At 38.1% G+C, this 21879-nt stretch overlaps 1 protein-coding gene across 2 annotated transcripts in view; it reads left to right on the forward strand.

Annotated features, from left to right (window-relative positions):
- Positions 1–12704, forward strand: part of LYPLAL1 (lysophospholipase like 1) — a 28449-nt gene extending 15745 nt beyond the window's left edge. Inside the window, exons 4-5 of one of the 2 annotated variants that reach the window (XM_074168474.1) lie at positions 10778–10893; positions 11510–12704. In XM_074168474.1, the coding sequence (XP_074024575.1) occupies positions 10778–10893; positions 11510–11749 (356 nt within the window). In that variant the 3' untranslated portion in view covers positions 11750–12704. The remainder of the gene's footprint in view (positions 1–10777; positions 10894–11509) is intronic. The other variant, XM_074168476.1, reaches the window with a different exon arrangement.
- The last annotated feature ends 9175 nt before the right edge of the window (positions 12705–21879 follow it).

Consider the following 21879-nt stretch of genomic DNA (forward strand, 5'->3'; position numbering starts at 1 on the left):
CCAGTACTTCTGTGAAACAGGTAGTGGGATTTTGAGGCATAGGAGTTGAGGGAGTGCAGTAGCCTGTGTCAGAGAAGGAATGAGAATTCATGTGTCTTTGGCTCCCTCTCTTATCCCTAGACCACAAACTGTTTCAGGTTGGGGGGGGAAAAAAACTCTTAATGTGTAAACTTATACATTTATGGCCAGCTGAGTCAAGCCAACAAAATCCCGTATGGTGGAGCCACTACCATGCAGCCTACGTGTTTTCTTGGTCCAGCCCCATGTTGCTCTTTGAAGGCCTCTGTTTGCTTTCCCTTTCTGGCTCATTGCCCTGGCTGCAGAATGCATTGTTTTGGATGGCTGTCAGCACAGTCTCTTTCATCTGTCTTTCCTGTGTTATACCTGCTGGCTTGGAAACAGCTGAAGAAGCGCAGGTGCTTTTCTGTAGGGTGACCTGGGAGATATTCTGCGTACAGATCTAACTTGCTACTAGGCTTTTCTCCTTTTTCTGTAGCCTTCAAAATTAGATCTAGTGAGACTGTGGAGTATGAAAGTTGTTTTACAAGCCCTAAGCAGAATAAGGCAGTTGGTATGCACCAATTGTATCAGCCCATAGATTCTTTGGAAGTCCCCGTCTCGGTGTATTTGCATTCCTCATCTGTAAATTAGAGGTAATTATACTTATTTTCTCACTCTTGAAAGCTTTGATTTCAGGCTTCTAGTGTAAGGCACTGTTTCCTTGCCTCTGTGGCAGAGACTATGTGCGTACATCCTTACGGTTGTATCTAAATTCTGTGCAACAAGCAAACTAAGGCAGCCCTGAATTAGCTGCAACCAAAGTGCAAAAGGGGAACCATGTGGATGCATAAGAAATTCAGTAGTGGAAAATTAATTGTGTCTTAACTCAACATCTCTGAATGCACTGGGGAAATATTCAAAGCATTCGAATATTTGAAATATTCATTTTTGTAATGAAGTGTACTTCCATGAGAACTTTGTGCCTTCTCTGCACTGGTTTTGATGATTAACCAGTGTGTGATGCATCAGAGAATGAAGGTTAGCAGTCCTGTAAGGTTTTTGTGCATAAAGGTTGGGTGTAGTGTCAGTCCGAGTCAGCATAATGTGACATTCTTAGTTGTTTTACATGCAGCTTTGTGCAAATAATTGCCCATCTTCTGGCATTGTTTCTTACAGGAAATCAGAAATTCTCTAAAGGTACCTGGCAGCTTTATAACATTTTTGATTGAAAGACAATATGAAGCCAAGGTTTGGTTATCAAGGTATAGTCAGTATGTCTGCACCAAACTGTAATGTCCACTGGAAAAGAAGAAATGGGTGGCCTGAAATTTTTCTGAGTTTGGGAAAGATTGATATGCAGGAGATAATGGAAGATATGGTCACTTGCTTAGAGTGTCTTAAGAACTAAGTCCGGTAAGATGTTTTTAGATTTCTTTTGGAAAAAGTCAAGAATATCCATCTGGTACAAGAAGAGAAGGTTTGAGGTAATGGATAGGGAGCAGACAGCACATTTGTGAGTGCTGGTGTGATAGAGTTGAGGAGGCAGCCTTTTTGAGGTGAAGGGTAAAATAAGACTATTAGAGCAGAGGAAATCACCATGAAACGTTGCTTTGAATATTTCCCCAGTGCATTCAGAGATGTTGAGTTTTGTTGCAGATCCATAATGGGAATACTGGTATGTATGTTATTATGGAAAATAGAGACAAAATAGTTGAGAGAAGAGACTGAAGGACTTGGAAGTCTGTAAAGGGCAGCGGGGGCCTTTTCAGGTAGGTCACAGAAGCCAAGAGAGCAGAGCAGTTGCATGAAGAGGGAGTTAGACGAAATGAGATAGTTGTTAAAGGGTTAAGGAGAACTGGGTTGTGGGACTGTCTATTTTGTAATGAGTGGGAGTTGTAATGAGTGGAAAGAAAACAAAATTAGTATGAGGAGGGCAACAAGATTGAAGGTTATGGTTTTATATGGAATAGCAGACTAGAAATTACAGGCTGAGGATGAGTGTCAGATATTGTTAGATGAGGGCGAGAGAGGTGTTAGGCAAGCAGGAAGGTGGGTAGCTGCTGACAGCTCAGAGGTGTGGGATAAGAAGGCAAGATCTGAGGGAGCACTGTGCAAAGGAGAGCAAGTGGGAAGAGAGGGGAAGCAGGAGCAGGCTCTCAAGCAGTGGAAAATGAGAAGCCAAACACCTGGTGTTCTGGGGGATGATTCTCCTTCTGGAGCCATTCAGACTTTCCACAAGGCTCAATATTGTGGGTACAGTAAGATCATTTGTTCTGAAAGAAATTATAGCCTTCGCTGTTTGTTTCAGTAGCACAGTTAGTTCTGAAATCCACAAGTGGGTGCTTGTAGGGCAGAACTCTAAAGCTGGGAATGGAGTCCTGGTTATGCAATGCCACTCCTCTTTATCAAGAAAAATATTGGTGCAGCCTTGTTTTTAACAGCTGCTCTATGTATCTACTGCTAAAGAATTAAATTACTTAAGACTTTATTTACCTCCAGTAAATTATTATTAAAACCTCCATATCCATTCAATGTAACAACCAGCACACAGCAGTACCCAGCTCATCTATCCATTCCCATTTCCTGACAGTTTCGTGAGTTGCTTTCCTAATAATACAGAAGTCTTTGGAAGGAAGTAGACTTCTGGTTTATTAAGGTTTATTTCCCCTGACCTTGGAAGAGGAAGGAAAGGAGACTGACTGCAATGTATAATTATTCAAAAATAATTATCCCCAGAATTTGATAATTCCCTTTTTAGCCAAACATTCTTGTTGAGTTACTCGTACTGGCCTTTGTGGCTAAAGCAATTCTTGCAAATAATCCTGCAAGTAGGTTTATATTGACTTTGGAGATAAAAGAGGATGATAAAATTAGTCATATTCTGACACTTAGAGTTTGACAGCAGCCCTTCCTAAAAACTGGATGCATTCCTTCTGTATAAATGCCTGAATTCATTACTAAATTAGCTAAACAAGCAAATAACCACAGTTTGAAATGTGGGACAATTGTTTCTTTTTCCATTTAAAGCTGAGTTGGTTTTTCAGGTGGTGGTGGGTTTGCTTTTTTTTGTTTTCTTGTGTTTGGTTTTGTGATTTATTTTTTTTAACTGCTTCCATAGTGATTGTGCACTATAAAATAACTCCGCTTAGGTGGAAATTGTCAAAGATTTTAACAATCTTATTCAAGAATATGTTAGAAGCTCTTGAAAGAAGTGGCCACTTTGGAGAAAGAAGTGGCTTTGGAGCATTTCGATAATGCTCAATTTAGTCAACAACACTTCAGTGAAAGACAGTCCTTTTGTTTTCTTTTTTTTTTTTCCTCTTAATTTAGTGCTACTTTCCTACTTTTACAGGTCGCTTTTTGTGTAGTGCAGAAATGCTAATCCAAGCATGTTGGTCTCTGCCACCTGTAGTCACTTGTGTAAGCAGCCAGCAAAAATAAACTTTCCATAACAGTCCTGTAGATTTGACTGTATGCCAAGAAATACATACATGATTCCTGACCCCTTGTATTGTAACAATAACACAAGACACACAACCACTTTTTGTTTATTGCTGGACTTACATAGCTACTGAACCATGGTGGAAGTAACATGAAAGCTGTGTGCTTCTTGTAAATATTAGCATTTGCATCTCTCAGTGTATGTGAGAATGGGATGGAGAGGAAATATCTTGGCTTTGACATTGCAGAGAAAGACGATTCTATAAATATGAGAAGATAAAAAAAATCAACAATAAATCATTGGGCAAACTACTTCACCTACAGTCTTGGTATTTTATGTCTTTGGCTTCTAAGCCTTTTGCTGTCACTCATATTATCTTGTATCTTCTGTCTTTATTAGGAAATCGTTGTCTTTCATTTAGAGGCACTTACTACCTTGCTCTCACAGAGTAAATTAATGGTTTTATATTGCCATTTGTCACTGCAATTCAAATGAGATTTCTCTTTCTGTACCACCCATTACGTGGCTTTGTGGTTTATCTAAATTATGCCTATGAGATAACTGGGCTCAAAGCAGTGCTGTTAGTTCATCTCCCCCATAATACCAACAAACATTTTATTAATTTTCAGTGTATCAGTGTAAATTTGCATTGCATTTGTACTTCAGAGAAAACTCTTGTTTGCACCTGAACTGGCCATTTATTTTTCTTTTGGATTTCTGTGACACTTTTTATTTCCTGTTGCACGAGCAAGAGACATTAACAAATGAATGTTTCCGTTTCCTTCATAAATCTTTCAGTAGGAGGTACAAATGCTAATAATTTTAATCAGAGAGTAGGATCCACCACTTTTCACTTTGTTTCCTGGCTCTTGACAATGTCCGTATTAATGTATCTAGAAACAAGAGTTTTTGAAAGGTGGCACATTCTCAGTTTCAATCTGCATGGTGAATGACAGGTTTAGCAAATGATAGTGAGGATTAGGAGTACATAATGCTCACAGCAATAAAACCAAAAATAATTTAATCATGATATTGTCATCATATATTATCATCAGATAATGGCTTTGGGAAGAAAAGAATTATGAAGTGATTGGAATTCTCATCTTTTCAGCCTTGGTAGAAACTCTGTTGAAAACATGTGCTTATTCATCTTTAATAATTGCCTGAATTCTGTGCAAAATTAAACAGATGGATGGACTTCTAGAATGCTTGAGAGTCACATGCAGACATGCTGCAGCGTGCACATTAACCTGTACTTTCTTCACAGTCATGCCCACAAGATCACAGAAGAGTTAGGCTTAACGGCATTCACTAATCCATCTTCATGTGTCAGTGCAGGTTCAGCTCTATTTAGGCAAACCCTTACCATTGCTTTTCTGACTTGTTTTAAAATATCTCAATTAATGGAAGCTTCACAGCTTTCCAAGGCAACCTGTTCCTGTGCTTCACTGTTCTTTGCTTTAGAGCGCCTGTTTTTGGGTTTCTTTTCTGTGATTCAGTTCAAAATTGCTAATACCATTAGCATAAAGAGTAGGTTATTCTCTTCCTTTTTCCATGCAGTTGTGCTGGCTGTAAAAATGAGAGGTAAGTGTTGTAGCAACTGTGTTGTCATCCTCAGAAACAACCAAGAAAACACAGTAGGTAAAGAAAGCAAGCAATATATTTGATAGAGTACCATCTTATTAAAAATTGATTTGAGACTTCTCATGGATTTTATTTTCCTTCAAGTGCTAACTAAAAATTATGATTCCTTAGGTATGCATGCTGGGTTCTTCTCTACTACCCACATCAGTTGAAAATAAAACCGTAACTGGTTCTGGTTTTACTGTGGGTTGATACATTAGAAACTATTGTATACTTGTTTTTACAAGAAAGCGGTAAAAGTTGTACCACTTAAATATTCATTTCAAAATGTGTTTTGGCTACTGAGAAAGTTGGATAGCAAATTGGTTCATTTTCCGAACAGGAGGAAGTGGCTGAACCAGTCAAGGGAAGTTGCCTTTGTTCTTGTAAAGGCTCTCGATTACTGAGTAACAAACAGAATAAAAAGGCTATCAAAGGTGGAAACCGTTCATTGCAGTTCTGCTAGTGTGTAAGGTTAGTGCTTAGTGAAGTTTCATGAATAGAGTAAAAAGAGAAAATCACTGCTGTGAGAAAATTCACTTGAGACAAAGTACATGTTTGAGCACTTACACAGGAGCAGTGTTCAGGGAGTTCTGTGGAGAAGGGAATTTGCTGTTCCACTGGCATTTGTGCTCTTCACTGATATTCATATATGAACACTGTTAAATGTATATAATGCTTCCATTCATGGATGAAAAAGGAAGGTCAAAACAGAAAGTCAGCTTCTTTGCAGATGATGTGTAGAACAGGGTTTTCCTGTTACCATTAATAGAAGGTAAATCACAGAAAGTCCCTAGAGAGAGGGGAAAGTAAACTGAAACGTAACTTCAGTTAAAAATTCCTGATAACAAACTAATTAAAGTAACTCTAAGTTGAAATATCTAAAGAAAGGAGAAATTGAGAAGGAAAAATGCTGGGAGAATGGAAGGAGAATGAGGCAAGGGTACGTGATGTATAGTGATGATAACAGAATGGGCAGACAATTTCTAACTGTGCTGGTGTAGCCTTATACAATATTAGAGTACTTGTCTCTCCTTGCACTGTTCTGGCACAGGCACTGTACACTGTAGCATTCATCTCTAGCCACTTTGTTACCAAAGCTGTACTGACAAATCTGAAGAAATACAGGGAAAATGAAGAACAACTACTAGAGAGACACTAGTGAAGAAATGCTGGTTAAAATAAACACCCCAAAACCCGCCCTAAACTCAAATCCGAATCCTTATCAAAGTCTGGGGCTTAGCTTCTCCTCTTCCGATTTTCGTTCTGTGCTGTAACAAAGCAGTTTCCACCTCTGCCACTCAAATTCATGCAAGAACAGCTCAAGGTCTGTCTCTGCAAGGAGTAGAAGATCTGTACTGCATGCAGATCACAGAATTCATGCACTAAACATGATTAATAACTAAAATTTGTTTCCTATGGCTGTGATTTCTAGTGTGGAAAACAGCTTTGGTCATGTATTAAAATTATACTGGAAAGACTGAAAAAGTGATCTGGATTGTTGTTTCCTAAGTACATAATCATTATCTATAACAAATTGACTAAGGCATTTTGCAGTCAGATCTATATGACTAAGGAAGCAATCAGCAATGTCAAACCTGTGTTTGTTGGAGACGTGTTTTTTCTGTAAAGAATGAAAACCTAAAGAGTGTTCTGAACTCAGATCATTGCAGGCACTGAAGTGGAGCATGGGGGAGAAGGCAGAGTTTTTAGCATTCTCTCATGTATACAGGACACAAGAGAGAGACTAAATAAAGAGACCTTTGTGCTAGATAATAAAGTCAGTCATTTTCTGAGATACAAACCCAAATGTTGTTAGACCAAATACGAAGAAATGAATAAAGCTGAAGTTTGACAGTAGGTAAATACTTGGTTTCCTGAATTCGATATAATGTTAAAGTGTCATCAAGGACCAGATTATCATTTCAGACAGATACAAATGAGGAGCAAATTAATATAAATCAAGATCTTTAGCAGAAGTGAGCTCAAGGTTTTATATGAACGCTTTGATGTTTAAAAGGCTCCTAAGGCCATTTAAAAAGTCTGGAAAGAAGGTTTTATCACTGAAAAATGGCAGCTGTGATGAGGGTTTCTATTTTATTCAAGAATTAGATTACATATGAGAAATTCAGTCTCTGTTCACTCTGTGTTACATCACCGTATGGCTGGGATTACCTTAACATAGTTACGGATGATACTCCAGCAAAGAATGTTTTGGTTTTAGTAAGTATTGCATGGGAGTTTCCTTCTGATTCAGATTCTTTAATTTGGAAGTGTGATGATCCTGTGATTTCAGCCGAACTTTCTCAACTGGCAAAGTTACAAGCAGCATTCTTCTCTCTGCAAAAGGGGTATTGCCTAGAAACCAGCACTACACAGAAGCAGATTTGAGGTCGTAAATGCGTACTTGAGTGAAGTTTCTTTCTAACTGAAAGAAAAGTGCTTTACTTAATTGAGTTTGGTTTATATGTGCTTACCTTTTAGCCTCTGCATAAACCTCCTTTGTAAGGCAGGAAAGTTAATGCAAATAGGTGCTTTCCTGAACTCTAACCTGAGCATTGTAGCGCCAACACACTTTAACTGTTCTGAAGCATTATTCATAGATCTCTTTAAAAATAGAAATGAAGTGGAAAATGGAAAATGAAGGTACTTTTTCTGTGAAACCTATTGGAAAATTCTGAACTTCTATGCACACCCTTTGTACTTGTTGAAGGTAGATTGGTCTCAAGGAAAGGGCTTGCTTTGTTCAGCCCATCTAAGGTTGAAATGTTGCCGTGTCATTTTTGATCTTGATTAACACTCATGACACAATCTGCTTAGCGATGCTGTGGGTTTACGTATTCTTTATGCTGAGATCATTGGTGTACATAAGCATACTTGTACTTTTCATTCATGTTTTGCTTACATTCTGGCTGTTGCTTCATACATTTGTCTTGTGTAATATCTGTACCTGCCTCTAATTTTTCCTTAATCCAAAACTTGAATTCTTATAAAAGGTCTTGACTGAGCATGTCTTTTATGTGTTATGTCAAATTTATGCTTATAGTGAAATATTTCTTGTAATTGACAAAATTTGTGTGCAACTACAAATGCTTATTCAAAATGTTGTTTCTGAAGCATTTACTGTACGGCATTTACTTAGATATTGTTGTGGTACCAAATTCAAAGAACTAGTCCTTTGTATTACATTTTCTCATAGTAGTATGAGCCACATAAAAGAACCATTACCTAATATTCTTTTAAACAGAAGGTGACTGCATTGTCAAAGACTGCTGGTGAGTAATTGCAGATAGTGTTGCCAGATTGTGACTAACTGGGTACAAAATTTTAGATTAAATCATTTACAAACTAGTAATGAGTTTTCAATGCAGCTTTTTTCCTGTATTCTAAAATCCTTAAAATGGACTTCACCTTATATGTGGACAAACTGTATCTGTATTTATTTGTGAACAAATGCAAAATGGTCTCTTTGAATATAAGTGTTACTTTTGGATTTGGGGATGACAGCATTGTTCAGAATGATCAAAAGGAAACGAAGTAAATGATCAGATTCCACAGAAGAGAATAAAGGAAACTTTAGCACAAGATGTTGTTGTTCACATAGTGAGTTTGTGTAGCTGTTGTATTTTATATACTTTCTCAGAAGGCTGTATCTTTGTCTTTCCATGAATGTGGGGTCAATGGTGTTGAATTTTTGTGATTTCTATGACACCTGTGTGATATGTTGGTTTGTTTTTTTTTTCACTGTAGAATTCTCTTACATGTGACAAGAACATATCTGGTAGGAAATAGTGATGCAGATGAAAGACTTGCATTACTATTTTCAATGTTTTTATTTTTTGTGAAGGCAAGTTTATTCAAAATTTCAGGTGATGTGGGTGGTGTGAGTTTTTAAGGTGTGCTCTGAACTTGTTTGCCCACATTCATTCCTGCTTTTCCTCAACTACCTTTGGTTCTGAACTGCCACTGGGCACTTTGACGTACTGCCTTTCACTTTGAACTGGTTAAAGATTAATTCATAGGGTAAATTGCAGGTCCTGGCTTTGTTTACCAAAGATAAATATCAGGGTATTATCAGCCCCCTGGATGCAAAGCGAGGGGGATCCCAGGTGTATCTCCTAGTTTGAGGATACAGCTCCCCTAATTCAATCAAGCACAATTCAATGGGAAAGCAAGACTCCAGTCTTCCACCTTGTGTCTTCTTGCTCTTTCTCCCTAAGATCCAAGTTCTGTAAGTAATACTGTTGTGGAGGAGAAAGAAAGAAAACACTTCATGTCTGGGTTCATCTAGTATTTTCAGGTAAATTTCCTACACAGATCCGGCCAAATCTTCCAGTCATAACATGGGATGGAGTGTGAGCTAGAAGGGCCTCTGACCTGCTGGGACTTGCAGATAAACATGCTGGAAGAGGGTTCTCCATTAGGAACAGTCTCACCATGACCCAGCTGATATTTATGAAGTGCATCATTTTCTGCCTCTGAGCTTGTGCATGCCAGAGATTTCCTGTGTGGTTCCAGGATCCAGTGAAGTACCAAAGTTGCAGGATGTCACTGGGCTCGGTTTCAATGCTGCAGGGGCACTGCTTCCTGGCTGGGTTTTGTTTAGCACCCATGTTGAACTTCGGTGTAGCATAAAAGTCAGCCCTAGAGGGCTTACATAGGAGCCCTTGAAAAAGAACTGTTCCCATTCTGGAATCTCATTTTAATTACTTTAAAATGATAACAATCTGAAATGGTTTGGTATTTTGTCTACTATTTTTGCATTTCTTCTTCAGTCCCTAATGTCATGTCTCATGTGTGAAAAGGTCTGGGCTCAGAATTTTGCAGCTAATTAACACCAGTTAACTACCTGGCACAAACCAGTTCTATCACCAGTACTCTGGATGCGAATGCTGCTCTAAGTAGAGCTGCAATTGTAACCTTTCTTCTAGTTGCCATCTCTGTGCTAGAAGAGATTTCAGCAGCCAGTCATTCTTCACCCTAGTCATTATCTGCATACAGTCAATATAATAATCTATGTGCTGTGTCCTTGTGAAGTAATATGGTAGCCTGGATTTCTTTCCTAATGAATAAGCATTTGTCAGGTGAAAGTCATCCCTGAGGAATTATCTCGTGTAAGGAATTAGTGCAGCTGAAGAGCCATATTGAACACAGAAGAGATCTGTTAGAGCTCAGGTGGGGTACACTGCAATTTTTCCCTATTTATTACATATCCTAAGGTATAACAACAAAAAACCATTCAACATCTGTGTACTAGTCTAATGTGGTGAGTGTTCACTGATTGTGTAGAATAGTGCTACAGATATTTTACATGTAAATGCTGGTTGCTTAGGGGGAAAAATAAGTTGAATAAAAAAGCAGTGAGAATTATCTCTTCATAGAGTTTTACTTTGTGAACATCACAGAATATCTGGTCACAGTGTTCAACTACCTGGTAGGGACCATACACAAATGGCTTCTAAATTAATGGCATTTTGGTTGATTTTTTTTTTTTCCTCTCTCTGATCATCAGCAATACTTTAGTTATGCAACTTCTTAATTGAATGATGCTTTGATTTAAGACCATTGTAACCTTTATGTTCCTCAAGATGTTTTTTGATTGCATTGTATATAAAAGAAATAAGTCTGAAGATAAAAATAAATTGGGCTCTGGGTTACAAAGTTACATAGCAAAATTTAGTCTTGGTTTCTTTTTTTGTTTTTGCATTCAAGGAGGCTTTTCGATGGGAGGTGGAATGGCAATGCATTTAGCATATAGGTTTCATCAAGATCTGCCAGGAGTTTTTGCTTTGTCTAGTTTTCTCAATAAAGACTCTGCTGTTTACCAGGTGAGTGTGTGGTAGACTTTACAGAAGAACTGCTTAGATAAAAGAAAAACATGATTGAGTATAGCATTTTTATTCATCTGAGGCAGTTGATTAATATTCTAAACTTATGACATTTCCTAGAAATAGTTAAGCAGAGTAGTAGGGAAGGGAGGCTTTAAAACTGTCCTTACATGATGTTTGGTTGCTTTTTTGCACAGACAGTACAATTATTGAAAGAAAGTCAGTGTAGAAGGCAGATTAACGAATGAAATACTTTGCAAATTGTCTTTAATTGTTAGAGAGTCAACATAAGTGTAACTATTCTTTGAAAGTTTGTGATGAATTATAATACTCATGGGCTCCATCTACTGTCATGAATTTTTTCTATTTCTCTTATTTAGAGAGAGATATAGACCTTAAAGTAAACACTATCATTTGTCAAGAGTTTGCACACCGGAATTTGAAGTGCAGGGTTTTTTTCCAATATTTCCTTGTTTGCTTTTGTAGAGATAGTACAATATGACCACGAAAATGCAGGTTAAAAAATGAAATGCTATGTAAATTCTCACCATGTAATTGTAACTATTGCTTTAAAATTTTTAGTGCATGTGTCTGACAATGTTTCTTCTCCATCTAGGCTTTGACAAGAAATGAAAGTGTTCTTCCAGAATTATTTCAGTGTCATGGAACTGCTGATGAACTAGTTCTCTACTCATGGGGTGAAGAGACCAACAAGATGTTAAAGTCACTGGGAGTATCAACATCACTTCATACTTTTCCAAACCTTAGTCATGAGTTAAGCAGAACTGAAATAGAAAAGCTAAAAACTTGGATTATAAAGAAATTGCCTGTTGAAGTAGCAAAGACAAATGAATAAAAGAAGATGCAGCTTTCATATATTTTCTGATTTTTGTGGTTTTAAGATCCTGCGTGGCATGCACATGGGTGTCCCATATACATTATATAAGCAAGCTTCAGGCAGACACTCTTATATTCCATAAAGTTCAGTTAAGTGGTAAAATGATGGTGCTGATGATTAACACTCATTTTATCATATGGATTTCTTTTTCTGTTTTCTTGTCCAGTTTTTAAATGCACACCCACTTCGATCTATAGAAAATAATGACTGATAAATATTAAAACCATTCGTAAATAATGAAAACAGTATTCAGGAAGCTTTTTTTTTTGGTGTGTGTTCTGAGATGGAAAAATATTCAGTGGTAAGGTTGTCTTTCTAATGGTATTACAGCAGAAAAAGGCCAATCATTAAAACAATGAGCTTTTAGAAATACATGCATCAAGTTAGTTCACAGAGAGGAGCTGTATTAGCTTCGATTGGATTCTCAGCATGTGGGAATGAACCTGCATCAAAGCAGAGTTGTACGTCACCTCAGAATTAACTGAGGTTTGTGTTATATTTTTAAAAGTCATAAGCAACTGTGTCTAGCTATGCCACAGGCTCTTGTTATTACCCATTCTTACTTTTTGTTACTCAGAGATCTAGCTTTATGTGAGTTGCTTGAGCCCTCTATGGTTTATAGTGTAGGTTTAAAAAAAAAAAAAAAGGAAGAGTGCCATCATGATTGTTAAGATCTATCCTGTTTTTGAAGAAATCATTTCTTGGGCATTTTTCCTGTAGAAACTTATTTTTGCTAACAGTTTTCTTTGGCCTGCAAGATCACATTTTAAATTAAAAGATGAGGATACTTGACTCCTCAGTGAATTTTTGAGAGTTGTAAATAATGATTGTGATATAAAGAAAACTTGTATCCCATTATTTTAATGGTGGATGATTCATCTCTGTGTCAGTTTGATAAATTAACTCAGAGTATAAATATCTCTTCTTATGTAATTTTAATGGGTTTTTTTGTTTTCCCCCCTCTGCCCCATATTCTCCTCCCCAAATCCAGTAATTTTATTAGCATGACAAGGTATTCAGTCTTTTGCCAAAGTCAATAGATCCAAGTCTCTTGCTTAATCTTCTCCTTCCCCCTTTTCTGAAGAGTGGATCTAGGACACTGTTGTTTGCTCTGTCACAGCAGATTGCAGCCAGTATTGGCTATGACTCCAGAAGTGTCTGCCAACTCCAGGGGACTAAGTTCTGCTCGAATCCTCATGCACCGAGACCTAAGCCAGCTTTTACCTATCTTGAAGAATAAGCAAAGGGGAAAAAATTTCACTGTTCAAGTACAAGGCATGTAATTGGCAGTAGCAAGTAACAACTTCCTGCTGCTAAAAATATTTTGCTTTATTTCATTTTGCTAGCATTAACAAGTCAGCAGTCTGTTCTGAAAAACAGGATTTTAAATGGCACTTGAAAACTCAGCTATTTGAAACGGTAACTGAAAAGCATTTTTTTCCTGGTGCCCTAGGCTTCCTAATTACTGAAAATTAAATTGAAACAGGTGTGTTCAGAGGCAGCTGAGCTAACATTGCCTTGGCCCAACTCTAATTACAATCCTTGACAAGTGAAGTTATAGCATTTTATCAATAGTATATGATTTTGAGTTTTGCACCATTTTTTGCTCTTCCTGCAGTTCCTATCAGGCTATTTGAACCACTAATGCAAGGTAGAAATTAATTTTGGTGACAAGGGCATTCAGATGGGAAAGTGGTGGGCTCCTGGCAAGGTGGCTTTTAACAAGGTCAGAGAATAGCACAAAACAGTAGAAATAAGATCATGGAGGGAATAGAAATTATTACCAAGCCAAACCCAGTTCTTTTGATTGTTTTTGCAGTCTCAATAATTGCAAATACAGTAGATAGAGAGTTTGGTTTTGTTCCCTTGATATAGGCTGAGAAGCAATTACAAAGGTCTGCATTTTATGACACTCTCAGAAAACATTGAAGCCCCCAGTTCGCATCTGTTTTCTTCTGTCTTCCTCAGCTTGTGAGTGAGATGCCAACTAATTGTGACATAAGATTGAAAATCTGTTAGATACATGCTGTAAAGGGGTCCAAAATCTCTAGAGTTTTGGGTCACTTTGGGGATGTTAGAGAACATCTCAATTTGAGTTTTTCTTCAGTCTGCAGGTAGCTACAGTGATGACAGTGTGACTCGCCTAGCCCACTTGCTGAGGATGGTGTGGCTCTGCGTCCCAGCTGGTGCCTAGCTCAAGTTGGACAAAGAGATTGAAGTTTAGCCCAGAAAAAGTTGGACTGCTGGTTGGTATTGAGAAGCAGCCAGAGGCAATATTAGTCCTTGAAGACAGTGGGCCTGCTGTTAGATCTCTAGTCAAACAAAAACTTTAATAGTCAAAATTAGCCCAGCTGCTTGACAGCATGTTTCAGAAGTTACCCAGATAGATTTTTGACTGACTCCTTTTTACTACACTTAAAAAAACCCTCATTTTCAAATTGATACTGGAGCACGGGGAAGGGATTCATTTGCTGAAAGGGCAATTCAACAATGCTTATGGCAGTACAGCTCCAGGATGTACCTTTTGATTGCTGGGTGAATTTTGAAGGACTTTGTAGAATCTTTAAGGATCAGAAGGAGTTCCCTTTTCAATAACAAGTCGCATGTTGTTGGGACAGAGCTACAGCAGCAGGTGCCAGGGCATACAGAGCCCTGAACTGGTGGTATGTCTTGTGAGTTCTGTCTAGATTTAGCAACTGTTTTCATTCATCCCTAATCTTTCACTCCTGATACCTTTAGGGATGTTTACATATCATGTGAAGATGTTAAGGAGATAGATGCCACATCCTCGTAGGAGGAGCAAACTCAGGGCTCTGGGGTTTTTTCTTGTACATAGGCTTTCTTTTGTTTCTCTCTTACACATTGAAGGAGAAAAAACATATTTAAAGATAACAGTCCTGTACATCATATTGAGGAATAAATTGCAAAATTTCAGTGCCAAGCATGGATCTGTATCTCTTGAGAACTGAAGATATGAGCTAGAAAGAAGGCAGCTTTGTGCTGTGCTGATCCAGAGGAGGCAGGAGCAATTAGTTGGCATGCTGTTTATATTCCTACTGTAACTCTTTCAAAGTCGTCGTTTGTTTTTTTTTCTTTCAAACTGAGAAGAGTTTTGCATTTAAGTACAAACTTGAAATATCATTTAAAAATGTAACTGAAATAACTAAGTGGGTAAATCCGTTCAGATTGATGTTACTTTGGAGCTTGGTACTGTTTTGGTGAAAAACACAATTCAGTAAGCAAAAGAAAACTAGTTTAAATTAAAATTATCTTGGGCTCAGTTAGCGTGTTCCATACTGCCCATACTGCTTCAGAAACATAATACTATGGACTCTTTTTTTTTTTTTTTCTTTCTAATTTTCTGATATTACACATTTGTATTTCAGGTGTTTGAAATTTGTGACTAAATTGTTGCTGTGAACTTGGGTGCCTTCTGAGTAATTTATGTGCTAGTACAGACATATAGAGCCAGAGAACAAATGAGAGTAAGGTAGAAATCAGCTGATCAATGTGGGAAGCCAGAAGTCATTGGTAACATAACTTTGACATTAAGGTAAGAAGTTCTGTACTTAAATTAATCTCTTCTCATGTTATATCTTTAGCTTTTTTAGTAAATCATCTTTAAAGCCATTTAACAAGTCTGTACACATGAAGTGAGCCAAGTGGGTGAATGTAACTTGTATTTATAAAGATGACATCCAGGTGGCAAAATACAGAAATGGGAACCTAGTGGACGATGTTAGAATGAAATTTGTTAAACATAGATGGAAGAAAGCAATAGGAGTTTACTTCCCAATTGACACATATTCTAGTACAGCCGTGAAGGTTGTTTACAAGGTCTTAGAAGAAAAACCTATTCCATGAGTTTTCCAGCTTGAGTCAACCTTGATTTGTGATGCAGCTGGTTAAAGGCACTGTAGAGAAAGGAAATAACAGAATTACCAATTGATGTAGTTTCCTACTTTTGTTTGTTTGTTTGTTTTCCAAACCCCTTTCCATTGGGGGAACTTGATATCCTTACCTAGAAGAAACAGCAGAAGGGACTTCTATTTTCAATACCAGATTGTCTGCTCAAATGTTTCTCTATACACTGCAATGGGACTTAACAGCATCCTGTTCATGTCTTAGTTACCAGCTGATCAGTAGCACTCGCCCAGCATGTGGGAGACAAGTACTTTTCCGCTACAAAGCTGTGAGTGAGAGTATTTGTGTTTACAAATGAGAGGCAGGAGGAACAGGCAGTGGTTTTCCTACCCCCATTTCATACTAGTACACATTTTGTGGCTAGTGTTAGCTAAAGATCTGAGACACCTAGATTTAATTCCTCTGCCCATCTGAGCATGTTCACCTGTGTGCCAGGTCTTAAAATGTTAGCTATGTAGTCAATTTATCTAATATCTTTTTAGTATAGACTGTATTCATTAGAACAGAGAAGGTATTCCAGATTTTCCCTTGTTTAGGTGAGTACCTGCAAAAGAGTTGTGCCTGTTCTCCATTGTTCAACTGTTGCAGTTGAAGTAGAGAAGACAGAGCATCTTGTGTCAGTTTACTGATCACTGGTTTGAATAATTGCCTTTGAGTGTGGGATACCAACCTGCGCCCTCTCAGGCAGCAGTGAGAAATGAGCTTGTTCACTGTGTCTTGGGTGAGCACTGTGTTTCCTGAACAGTTAGAGTAAAAAAAAAATAATAAAATTTTAAAAGAGCCAGTGGCATGGATCTAGTAAGGCCCCTTATTCCCCAGGGCACAGCAGTGAGCCTGACCATCTTAGCTAACCTGCCGTTCCCGAGATAAGTTTGAAGTACAGAAATTCCATGCTTTGTTTAAGCATATGAGGGCTGTAGGCACTGCTTTGGTGAGGAGGCACCTGAAATCTTTTGTTGGGTTCATTGCGTAAATCTCTATGCTCCTTTGAAAACGCAAGCAAAAGTTGGTTGCTCCTTATTAAGTTCTCAAAACCAGTTGTGTAATGAGTGTTAAACATTATTGTTGAAAACCCTTAATTGCTAGTGACAAGGAAGTTAGATTCCTGAAAACAAAGCCAATGGGACTTTGTAGCCTAGGCCTTGAAACATAGTGAAGACAGTCAAAATAGACCAGTCAAAATAGACTTACAACATTTCCACTAGTTCACAGGGATGGTTATCGTTGGAGGATATGTTGCTCAGAGTTCTTGAAAGTGCTTGTTGCTTTAAATTAAACGCAACATGAAGGAGTAATAGTCTAACACTCTAAAGCTTATAATAAAACCACAGAAGAATTAGTTGGTTGCTTGTGCTCTCTTGCTGTAATTAAAGGTGTTAGAATGTATACTGGTAGACATCAAGCACATCAAACTGTAGTTTGAATTTTAAAAGCCATCAAGAGATGTTACTGTCATGTATACAGTAGATAATTTATAAAAACATGACTTTGCTGATTCTTGGCCTTTAAAATATGGAGAACTAAATCAGACTGCAGGGTTTACCTGCTGTCATAGTTGATCTTGGTGTAAAAAAATCCTTTCTGGAGTGCATTTCAGGCAAATACTGATATTCAAGCATGTGAACAATCTCTGCTGCCTTAGAGCCTATGGTTCCCACTGATGGATCTATGTAGAATGTTTTGTTTGAGTTTGGAGGGTTTGGGGTGAAGTTCTAAATGTAGCCAAGGTCTTGTGGGGGGCAGCCAAAATAATTATGAACCTTAGTCATAGTATTATGCCAAAAATGTAAAGGCTGTGATTTAGTACTTCCATGAATGCTCAACCATCCTTCCTTTCCATGGCTGTGATTTTTAATTGTTAATCACTAGCCCATTTAAGGTATGCTTATATCTAAGGAAAGTCTCTCTTCTGGGTTTACTTTTTTATGAGGTATAAGTTAGAATAATTTGCAGGTTAATGTGATACACTGTTCTGGCAGCAAACTTCATTTATACTTAAAAGAAAATGGAGCTTCCCTTCATTTTCTTTGCACTGCAGAAATAGTAATGGCTGATTGATGACCTTCTGGGCAAGAACTATTACATTATCATCAGTAGGATTTTTCTGAATATGCAATAATCTTAACTCAGTTTTATCCATAGACCCATCTTGACTTAAGCCTTGATCCTGCACCTTTCAGAGAAATGAATGTTTTTCAGATTCCACTGAACAAGTTACAGTCTAAATCTGCTAAATAAATGCCCAGTGAGGAGCTCAGGGTTTGGAAATGGGATGAACCCCTTCTTCAGTATGTGTCAGAGTATTTTCCAGGTAGAATTTACAGGAGCCCGTCTGACTGCCTCCTTTCCTTCCCCACTAGTTTGGGAAGGGAGAGGAAGCTTGTTTAGAAGTAGGTTCTGTCTCCTGTTGGGCAATCAGCCTGTGGAGAAATGTTTGATCCCATGACACATCACATCAGATTTATACTTTGAACCATGCAGTTTTTTCTTTACAGGAGGAGATTTTTGTACTATGGACACCTGCAGCACATAAAAAGGTGATGTGGAGTGCCATGCACTAATTTAAAATTTCCTCAGTAATAAATTGAATCAAAAATGAGGGATGGTACTACCAGTATTTTTAATAATATGTTGACATATTTTTTTGGAAACAATGTGGCCCATGCTTGCATTTGTATTTATAACTTAGCATGACTCATAACCAGAAGTCAGATCTGTCCTGGTGAAAAGAAAAGAATGGATATTACAATTACGAGTGCCAAGGCAGATTTTGTGTATCGAAAGCTGACAAAAATGACAGTTTCCAGGGGTTTTATTAAGTGCGTCATTAAATCATCCTTGGCTCCTTCTCAATTGTTTTTCTAAAAGGATGCTTCTCTAAGCAAAAATATAAACATGTGAAACACTGAAGGTGACTTTCTTGGAAGAACTACTTTTTTTCCCCACTAAGGAAATATATTTTTTCGGAAGATGTCCAATTGATTAATGCCAGACTGCATGGAATTATTAAGTGAAATCCTCAAGATGTTCTATTGTTTTTACAGCACAACTCAATTGCCAGTGTTTTTCTGTATGTGAAAACATTTGGCAGCTTTGTTGACCAGATAGGCAATAGTATGTGAATTTTGCATTTTATATAAGGGTTTTACATCTAAAATTTAAGGGTTTGAAGTTCATCTAAAGGAGCAGGTAAGTGAGTGCCTTCATAATTTCTGTAGAGTGTCATGAGAAGGGAGAGTGTCCTGTCATGCTCCACTCCACCAGGACTGGACATACATGTTTGGTTTTCCTGAAGGTGTTTTTGGACACAGCAAGCTGTCAAGCCTGGAATTGCCTGTAGTCCTGCTGGCCTCCACAGCTCTTCCCATGGCCTGTGAGGAGACTTAGGTCTGCTCTCCCAGTGTTACAAGCAAGTTCCGTCTTTGTAGCAGAACCTTCTTACTATGTTTGGCATGAGCAGCACTGAGAAACATACGTATTATATAAATTCCCTTCTTGAAGCACTACCAGTACTTTGGTTAAGCCACTGTAAAACTACTGGTATGTATTTGTTCATAGTTTGGAAAATACTGTTTTCATTACAGTAAACCAATATAAACATCAGCAATATTCCTATCAAACAAATTAGTTCTCATGTGAAATGTATGGTAAGTAAATTTGTTGTGTAGCTGAATACAGTGTTATTTAATGGAACTTGGTTTGGTGCCAACCAAACATATGGATCTTTGAATGCATTCCCCTTGTGGCTATGTTGAAATCATCCGCCAATAACATGTGCTGAATTCCCTTCCAGACTTGCAGGCTGGCTGCCCTTATTGTATGAGGTTTTGAAATACAACAGATAGTAATGGTGAGGGGGACAAAAATGCAGTGCAACAATTTCTGTTTTGTTAGTTATTTTTCAAAAAAAAATTTGCTTGACTGAAGCTTTTTTTCGCTCACTCCCCCTTCCTTTCAGTCTGGAAAAGAGTTTTGTTTTATCTTTAGAAGCCATGAAGGCTCTTCGTTGCTTTGAGGATTTTTGTCTCAGTTTCTCTTCTACTTCTTTCCTTTTTACCAGGGGAAATTCATAAAAGGGAAAAGGGGCTATAAATGGAAGACAGGGAAATACAGGTGAATATTTTATTCCTTGCCTTTTACAATATTAAAATTATTATTATAGGAATATATATTGCTGAAAAATTAATTTTTCAGAAAACACTGCCTTTTTTTTTTTTCTTTTAGTTGTGACAGTGTGTGTTCTTTGACAGGAAGCAGTATTGGGAAAGCTACTTCAGCCATCACTTTTTTAACCACAGAACTTTAATGGGCTAACACAATATATTACACTACCGTAGATCCTTGTCTACCAAATGCTTGTGTGTGTACTTAGTTTTATTGCTGTGTGTAGTAGTATTTGACGTCAGTGTCATTCCCGTCTTGTAGTGAAACACATATACAAGTGTCAGAAAGTTTAATACAGTGTTCCTCCATAGCAGTGAGTGCGTTAAGGTGAGCTTGAAAAATTACTGTGCTGTAATTACTTCGAGTCATTTAAATTTAACTCACTGCAAAAACTTTCCCTTTGTACTTAATCAAATGCTGAAGTGCTAAGAAGGATGGGCCTCATTTTATTTTGTCAAATTGCCTCCAGTGGTATAACCACAAGTGAGTATGTTACAGTGATTTAATGTATAATACCTGCGTGTGCTGATGTCTCTTTTAGTCAAAATTGTGTTTTGGCTTGCTGAGACAATTAAATGGCACAAATCGTGCTCTCGGATTTGTGCCCAGCATCATGTTCAGAGCTTTGAATGCGTTTAACTTCTGGCTGGCTGGCCAAACCTGGTAAGGTTACCTGACAGTGGCACACAAAACTTGCAGGCATTCAAAAATAGCTTAACATCCAGCTCCAGGCACTGGATTGAGACCACCCTGTAGAGACTTGGCTTTAGAATACAGCAGGAAAATAAAATGTTCTTTCAATAAATAATTAGGAGGACCTGTTAATACTATACAGAGTAGAGTGGAGTTGTCTGTGCCAGTTCCTTCTGTAAATTGGTGTAGCTCCTTTGGGACCAGTTAAACCGTGCCAATATACATCAGCTGAAGACCTGACATGAGTGGAGTTAACTGGAGGTTTGACCCTGTGCCAGCTGAGGAGCTGCTTCTCCTGGATAGCACCTCAAGTAGGGGAGGATGTTGAAGGGGCAATTCAGCTGTGTGATTTTTTTTCTTTTTTTAAGTGTCGGGAAAATGTAGATAAAATGGTGGCATGATGGGAGAGGGCACTTGTGTTGCAGTTAATACAGCAACCAGTGGCAAGCTGAAGGATGTTCTTACTCTCCCAAAAACAAAGTTACGGGCTAATTATAGATCCGCTGGTGTAATGGGAACATTCTGACCCACCATTATTGTCATAATCACAGTTGTAAGTCTGGTAAATTAAAAGGTCTGTTTTCTTGCTTTCTGCATACAAATTCCATTTCATAACACTGTGGGCTATTTCAGGGAGGTTACAGGGCTCTGTAGGTGATTAAACTTACTCAGTCATCAGCAGCTTGACTTGTAACCCACCCAAGGACTGCTTATAATAGTATTGCTTAATTTTGTTATTTCTCTTGAAATTTTCTTAGCTGAAGATGAGATGTGGTCTAGGGAACCTCAGGTGCCAGACTGAAAAATGAGAGTTCTGTGCAGCTAATACGATCTGCTGTCTATTTTGTTAAAATCTTGGTGGGAAGGGGATAATGAGGAGAAGAAGCAGTCTAGGGGGGATTGAGTCTTGTGTGTTGTCCTCCTGCGGTGCAATGTGGAGCAGTGTGTGTACGGTAGCAGTGTGCACTGTGGGGCACCATCCAGAGCAGGACCAAGAACGGGGGGATCATCTGTGCCCTTCTGTGTGACTTCACTGTGTTAATCCAAGCTCAGTCATCGTGTTTGCTGACATGCAGGCTTTCCCTCTTTTTTTACCAGGTGAGTCTGTCTGCAACCTTATATTTAGGCCCATGTTTCTACGAGAAAACTGTGGCTCATGCCTCAGGCTGTCTCTAGTGGCAATTGACTCCTGAATCCTTTCAAAGCAAAACCAAACTGTCAGTGTAGTCTGCACCGTCACAGATCACTTAAGCCAATTTGGTCGACTTTGCCCTGAAATGGTTTTGAGGCGCACACCCTGTTTGGTC

This window comes from Numenius arquata, chromosome 2, assembly GCF_964106895.1.
Source record: "Numenius arquata chromosome 2, bNumArq3.hap1.1, whole genome shotgun sequence".
In the NCBI taxonomy this organism is placed as follows: Eukaryota; Metazoa; Chordata; class Aves; order Charadriiformes; family Scolopacidae; genus Numenius; species Numenius arquata.